This window comes from Staurois parvus, unplaced genomic scaffold, assembly GCF_062004578.1.
Source record: "Staurois parvus isolate SC_StPar_1 unplaced genomic scaffold, SC_StPar_1.0 ptg002711l, whole genome shotgun sequence".
Taxonomy (NCBI): Eukaryota; Metazoa; Chordata; class Amphibia; order Anura; family Ranidae; genus Staurois; species Staurois parvus.
The window spans coordinates 4,967-12,500 of record NW_028320507.1 but is presented as its reverse complement, the minus strand read 5'-3'; the positions used below and the strand labels follow the sequence as shown (position 1 = coordinate 12,500).

The window sequence follows — 7,534 nt, the reverse complement described above, 5'->3', positions numbered from 1 at the left end:
TCAACGTTTTCTTGCGCAAGTGCCTCCGACCTGTGTGTGTGCTCAAAAAAAAAATGGGGGGGGGGGGGGGGGGGGGAGGGGGAGGGGGGATTTTATGTGCTTGGGTGTAACTATTTTTTTTTACAATTTAACTTTTTTTTTTTTTATAACTTTTTGTTTCCATGACATAAAAGTCACACTTTTATTATTGTAGTATGTGTGTGTATGGGCAGCACAGCGGCTAAATGGTTAGCACTTCTGCCTGGCAGTACTCGGGTCGTTGGTTCGAATCCCAGCCACGGCACGTGGAGTTTGCATGTTCTCCCTGTGCCTGCAAGGGGTTTCTTCCGGGTACTCCGGTTTCCTCCCACACTCCAAAGACATGCTGGGTGGTGAATTGTCTCCTGTCTAAATTGTCCCTAGTATGTGTATGTATGAATGTGAGTTAGGGACCTTCGATTGTACGCTCCTCGGGGGCGGGGACTGATGTGAATGTACAATATATATGTAAAGCACTGCGTACGTTGACAGCCCTATATAAGTACCTGAAATAAATATGTATGTATGTATGTATGTATGTATGTGTGTGTATGTATGTATGTGTGTATGTATGTATGTATGTATGTGTGTGTGTGTGTGTGTGTGTGTGTATGTATGTATGTATGTATGTATGTATGTATGATGTGTGTGTGTGTGTATGTATGATGTGTGTGTGTGTGTGATGTGTGTATGTATATGTATGATGTGTATGTATGCGTGTATGTATGCATGTATGTATGTATGTGTATGTATGATGTGTGTATGTGTGTGTGATGTATGTATGTATATGTATGTATGTATGTATGTATGTATGTATGTGTGTGTGTATGTATGTATGTATGTATGTGTGTATGTATGATGTGTATGTATGATGTGTATGTATGTATGATGTGTATGTATGTATGTATGTATGTATGATGTGTATGTATGTATGTATGAATGTATGTATGATGTGTATGTATGTATGATGTGTGTGTATGTATATGTATGATTTTGCACACCCCTGCTTCCCTGTAGCAGTATTTCTACTAAAGGGCGGCAGGAAGGCGGTTAAAATGTGACAAATTTAGTTTCCATTTTCTTGGAGTAACATCTTTTATATTTGGGTATTACTGTGTGTTTTTGAGCATTAAAATTCATTACATATAAAATTATGCAACACCCACCATTTAATTCTCTAGGGCCTTGGCTTAAAAAAATATATATAACGTTTGGGGGTTTAAGTAGTTTTTTTTTTTTTACAAGTAGGAGCGGACTGTCAGAACTGTCCCTGACCAGAAGTGGTGAACATTTACCCGTCTTGTGCTTGGTATTGGGTTTTGATCCACACTTGGAGGAAACCTTTGATACATCGATTTTCTTGTTCGTAATCTGCACCTATAAAAGGAGATAAAATGGAGCTATAAAAAGGAGACAATCCTGATCAGAAGTGGGACCAGTGTGTGTACATTACAGTCATTCCCCACACATCACCTCACCCAGACAGAACAAGTTCAGTGCGCATAGAAACTCCAACCTGAAAAAGGCAGACAAGGAAGAAAAGATCCTATAACTGAGACGTTGGCGGAGACAATCGGCAGCGAATAATCCACCTAGATTAGCAAAAATCCAAGCCAGTGTTAGCGGAGGAGGGCGCTCTCCCGCCAGATGGGAGGGAAGTAGCTGTATAGCAGAAAAACTCCAGATTGGGAAGCTTTAGGATGACCCGTGCATCACTTTCTGAAATACTGAACGTTTTAGTGAAAGGTGGAAAGATCGGCAAAAAAAAAAATAGAAAAAAAAAAATGAAAAAAAATAGAAAAAAAAAATTTTTTTTCAAATTTTCAATCAAATTTTTTTTTTTCTAATTTGAAAAAAAAAAAATTTCAATTTTTTTTTCATTTGAAAAAAATTGAAATTTTTTTTTCTCACATTAGAAAAAAAAATTGTTTAATGACCATCAACAGTGCTGTAAATGGGCAAATCTTTCCTATGAAAAAAAGAGGAAGGAATTTTCATCAACAGGCCTACCGGGGAGGTAGGTTCATGGTCAGGCTAGACTCACCTTCCAGCAATGTGGAGAAGTGCTGGGGAGGGAAAGGGGCCCCCCAGCTACAGCTAATAACTACAGCAGAATAGCAATCCAGGGATACCTACACATCTGGTCCACATGGAGGGTCAGAATATAAATATCAGGACAGGGAGGAGAGCCCCCTTTAAATGGGGTTTCCGTTTTCCATTCAACTTGGTATGGGGTGGCTATCTCATAGTACCTGGGAACTCCTCATGATCAGCCCAGCGGGTGTACAGATCCGGGAACTCAGCACAGGGATGGTAGGAACCCCTCATAATGGGCACAGCGGGTGTACAGATCCGGGAACTCAGCACAGGGATAGTGGGAACCCCTCATAATAGACACAGCAGGTACACAGAGTCGGAAACTTTACTACAGGGATGATAGGAGCCCCCTTATTTCTGGTACAGTAGGTGTCAAGACCCAGAAACTAAAAAATTTCTCAAATATAGAGCCGCTGAGAAATACGAAAAAAAAAAAATTATTTTTGGCGTCTACCGGCCAGTGTTGAATGACCCGGCTCCCTACACTACACACCTGAAGGGCGATCCCAGTAAGGAGTTCTTCTGCCATAGAGTCACATTATCAGAGCCTGGCATGTGTGATGGGTCTAGTACAGGATAGATCAGTGAAGACAAGAGGAATACAGCAGAGGTTGCCCCATTACTCACATTGGCACTGCCAGTTTTGTTGCTGCTGGACGCAGGCGGGCGGGCAGCACCCGCAGATGGCTTTGCAGCGTTTGTTACCTGCAAATAATAAGTTGTTTAGCTCGTTCTCATAGCGAGGTGACCGACTGCGGGGGGGAAGCAGTATAGACAGCAGGCAATGACAGCATAGATAGACTCAGAGTAGAAAAGATAAAAAGAAAACGAATTCTCAGTGTCCTGTAGAGTCAGTATACGTCTTCATTCAAAAATAAATAAAACCAAGGGGCGGAGCTTAGCTTTGACATTCACCTAGAAGTCAGAAGGGATTGAGGTCCTAGAACTGCGCTGACTCTGTACGACAACTTACTGAGCCCTACTGGCCGGCATACAAAAAAAAAAAAAACCATTCCATCCATTCTGGAAATACATTTTCATATTTCTAATCAAAGCCGTACATATAGAACACCATCATATGACAATATAGAGAAGGGAAACCTACCCCTAACGGAAGTCGTCCTGGAGAAAATCCTGCTCCAGGTTCCCCTCAGTTTTGACACATAAGGCCTAACTATTACATTACGTGATCTTGGCTGGCTGATCAGATTGGCTGGTCTCCGCCGAAGGGGCAGGAGCCCCGGTTCAGGCCGGCTGGTCTCCGCCGAAGGGGCAGGAGCCCCGGTTCAGGCCGGCTGGTCTCCGCCGAAGGGGCAGGAGCCCCGGTTCAGGCCGGCTGGTCTCCGCCGAAGGGGCAGGAGCCCCGGTTCAGGCCGGCTGGTCTCCGCCGAAGGGGCAGGAGCCCCGGTTCAGGCCGGCTGGTCTCCGCCGAAGGGGCAGGAGCCCCGGTTCAGGCTGGCTGGTCTCCGCCGAAGGGGCAGGAGCCCCGGTTCAGGCCGGCTGGTCTCCGCCGAAGGAGAAGGAGCCCCGGTACAACCGGCTGGTCTCCGCCGAAGGGGAAGGAGCCCCGGTTCAGGCCGGCTGGTCCCTGCCGAAAGGGAAGGAGCCCGGTTCAGGCCGGCTGGTCTCCGCCGAAGGGGCAGGAGCCCCGGTTCAGGCCGGCTGGTCTCCGCCGAAGGGGCAGGAGCCCCGGTTCAGGCCGGCTGGTCTCCGCCGAAGGGGAAGGAGCCCCGGTTCAGGCCGGCTGGTCTCCGCCGAAGGGGAAGGAGCCCCGGTTCAGGCCGGCTGGTCTCCGCCGAAGGGGAAGGAGCCCCGGTTCAGGCCGGCTGGTCTCTGCCGAAGGGGAAGGAGCCCCGGTTCAGGCCGGCTGGTCTCTGCTGAAGGGGAAGGAGCCCCGGTTCAGGCCGGCTGGTCTCCGCCGAAGGGGAAGGAGCCCCGGTACAACCGGCTGGTCTCCGCCGAAGGGGAAGGAGCCCCGGTTCAGGCCGGCTGGTCCCTGTCGAAAGGGAAGGAGCCCGGTTCAGACCGGCTGGTCTCTGCCGAAGGGGAAGGAGCCCGGTTCAGACCGGCTGGTCTCTGCCGAAGGGGAAGGAGCCCGGTTCAGATCAGCTGACCCTCCTTTGGCACAGATCATTTAGTAAAATAATCCTTTATACATGTGTGCAGTACTGAAAGGAACCTGCAGCAACATTTTCCCCAGGAAACACATGCTCTGTTAATATCTAACCATCCCGGAGTGGTAATACATTTGAGCATTGTCTACTAGGACAGAACTGGACCAGCCGTGCATTCAGTGTGACCTTCCCTACCCAAGCCAGCTGTATACAGTTAGATTGAGAATATTACATGAAACGGTCAACCCTTCAAATACAAAACACAAAACCCCATAAATATAATGTACCATTAACGTCTGATACAAAAAAACAAAACCAAATATACATACTGCCTTACCACAGGGTCCATACCGCAACTAGGCTCCTCTGTGGGCGATGGTGGGCTCAGACCCTGCCACACAAACCTTCACCCACCACCCCAGATCGCCTACATCGCATCTTGATGGTCCTAGTCCAATATACAACCAGCCCAGAAGGAAGACATTACGTATCCTCAGGCTGCAACCAATTGAATGATAATGGGATGACTGGTCCTGGTTCCCCGACCAACCATCACCCACAGCAGAGCTGGGTGAGGTAAGGCACTTGGTGAGGGCATATACCAAAAAGAAAAAAAAAAAAAAGCCAATACTGGTAACATGTCCCTTTAAAGAACATCATAGGTCCCCAAGAAAAGATTTTCCAAGATCTTTGTGTTTCTAAGGCACAGAGTCTCCAAGATTTCCTGAAATAGTGGGCCACTAGAAGGTGCATCCAGACCAGTGGCATCCCTAGGCAGGTGCAGGGTTGCGCCGCACCGCGTGACACCGGACCCGCTCCATGAAAAGGTAAGTTGTAAAGCAAGCCGACAATCCCCGCAGGATGGATCCGATCTGCGGATTGAGCATAATGGATCGGAGTCCGATCCATTATGCTCAATCCGCAGATCCGATCCATTCTGCGGGGATCGTCGGAGTGGGGTGTCACCAAGTGTTACCGCACCGGGTGACACCAAACACTAGGGACGCCCCTGACTCAGACATCTATAGAATATATTCAAAGTATGCAACAGCAAGCATAGGGAGCTACAAACTTCAGCATGTGTGCTCACTGAAACACTTACAAATGGTTTCCCTTGGTAATGTTTCTGGGAAATTTACATATACAATAGGGCAGCACAGTGGCTAAGTGGTTAGCACTTCCACCTGGCAGTACTCGGGTCGTTGGTTCAAATCCCAACCACGGCACCACCTGCCTGGAGTTTGCATGTTCTCCCTGTGCCTGTGTGGGGATCCTCCGGTTTCCTCCCACACTCCAAAGACATGCTGGTAAGTGAATTGGCTCCTGTCTAAATTGGCCCTAGTATGTGTATGTATGAATGCATTGTATGCCCCTTGAGGGTTAGGGACCTTAAATTGGACTCCCCTGGAGGGTCAGGGACCTTAGATTGGACGCCCCTGGAGGGTTAGGGACCTTAGATTGGACGCCCCTGGAGGGTCAAGGACCTTACATTGTACGCTCTTGGGGGTTAGGGACCTTAGATTGGAAGCCCTTGAGGGTCAGGGACCTTAGATTGGAAGCCCTTGAGGGTCAGGGACCTTAGATTGGAAGCCCTTGAGGGTCAGGGACCTTAGATTGGACGCCCCTTGAGGGTCAGGGACCTTAGATTGGACGCCCCTTGAGGGTCAGGGACCTTAGATTGGACGCCCCTTGAGGGTCAGGGACCTTAGATTGGACGCCCCTTGAGGGTTAGGGACCTTAGATTGGACGCCCCTTGAGGGTTAGGGACCTTAGATTGGAAGCCCCTTGAGGGTCAGGGACCTTAGATTGGACGCCCCTTGAGGGTCAGGGACCTTAGATTGTACACCCCTTGAGGGTTAGGGACTGATATGACTGTACAATATATATGTAAAGTTCTGCGTAAATTGACAGCGCTGTATAAGTACCTGTAATAAATAAATATACAATATTGAAACAATTGGATAATTCGGATTCAGACCCCCCCCCCCCATGCATATGTAATATAAGGTCTCATGGGATGGCGACAGTTCTGGACCCCCCCCCCCCCCACATTCAGCAGAGAACTCTTTCTGTACACGGAACTAGCACACAGACACGGTTAGTACATGCAGAAGAGCCACGATATGGACATTAGCGTACGCAGCACAGAGAAGCCCCCCGGAGCCATACTTACATTCCCACCACCAGGAACATGCTTAATATTGTCCTTTGAGCCACACTTGGACTGAACATGGCTGTAGTTGGCTTTTTTGGAGACAATCTGGACCTGGAGCGTGACAGGATGGAGAAAACGACAACAGAAGTGGAAAGGTACGGTTAGAAAAATCACATGACGCAGAACAGGAGAGGACAGTGTTATCAGGATGACGGGAAAAGGGTGACATGAAGCAGACGAGAACGGAGAAGCAGACGCTGCAGAGACATTTTTTTTTTCCGGTGTCGACACGTACAAGTCATTACCGTGAGCCACCACCACCACACCAAGCCTGCTCATCACACACGGGAGCTCAGCATTCAGCAACGTAGACAGAGAAAAGCTACAACCACCCCACGAGAACTCACAAAAAAGTGTATGATTTGTCCTTCAAGTCACAACAGAGGGACGTTTGGTTGGTTTTCTACCCGACTACTCAGAATACAGGACTGCAAGGACATGGGAGCCACCATGAGAAATTGGATCGCTCAACAAAAAAAGTGCTGGTTACCATTTGCAATTTACAGTAAATACTTAATCTGCCTGGACACTCCGATTCACTAGGCCCATAGCTGGATATCTGCAGTGTGAGATCATCTAAGGCACTGCTGACCGGCCGCTAGTCTCAGCAGATTTTGCAATTTCACTATTGTGCTGCTCAATGTACTCCTGGCCGGAGAGGAAGCTGTAGCTGAAGACCTGGATTTCCAAGGTTCTCCCTACTTCATTTGCCATTTACAAACTCAAAAATGTGATGATCAATATTCTAGTGAGCATCAAGACATGTATGTTGTGCCCAAGAAGTGTCCTGAGAAATGCTTTCTTTGCCTAGGCCAGGGGTAGGCAACCTGCAGCTCTCCAGCTGTTGCAGGACTACAAGTTCCATCATGCCTCTGCAAGTCATAGCTGTAATTGTCAGTTTTGTAATGTTGCAGTGCCTCATGGGAAATGTAGTTCCACAACAGCTAGAGAGCCGCAGGTTGCCTACCCCTGGCCTAGGCACTCCCATTCTGCAAGTTCATAGCCGTATATCTGCAGTGTGAGTTTATCTAATGTACTGCTGGTCCCGTCAGATTTTACAAATGTCACTACTGTGCTGTGCACTGTTCTC

General features: G+C 48.2%; 1 protein-coding gene across 1 annotated transcript in view; it reads right to left on the bottom strand.

The window, feature by feature from the left end:
- Window positions 1–6,723, bottom strand: part of LOC149429407 (microtubule-associated protein 4-like) — a 7,440-nt gene extending 717 nt beyond the window's left edge. Inside the window, exons 1-3 of the mRNA XM_089666444.1 lie at window positions 6,403–6,723; window positions 2,743–2,820; window positions 1,314–1,395 (exon numbers count right to left, since the gene is read on the bottom strand). Coding sequence (XP_089522570.1) covers window positions 1,314–1,395; window positions 2,743–2,820; window positions 6,403–6,723 — 481 coding nt within the window. The remainder of the gene's footprint in view (window positions 1–1,313; window positions 1,396–2,742; window positions 2,821–6,402) is intronic.
- Between the last annotated feature and the right edge of the window lie 811 nt (window positions 6,724–7,534).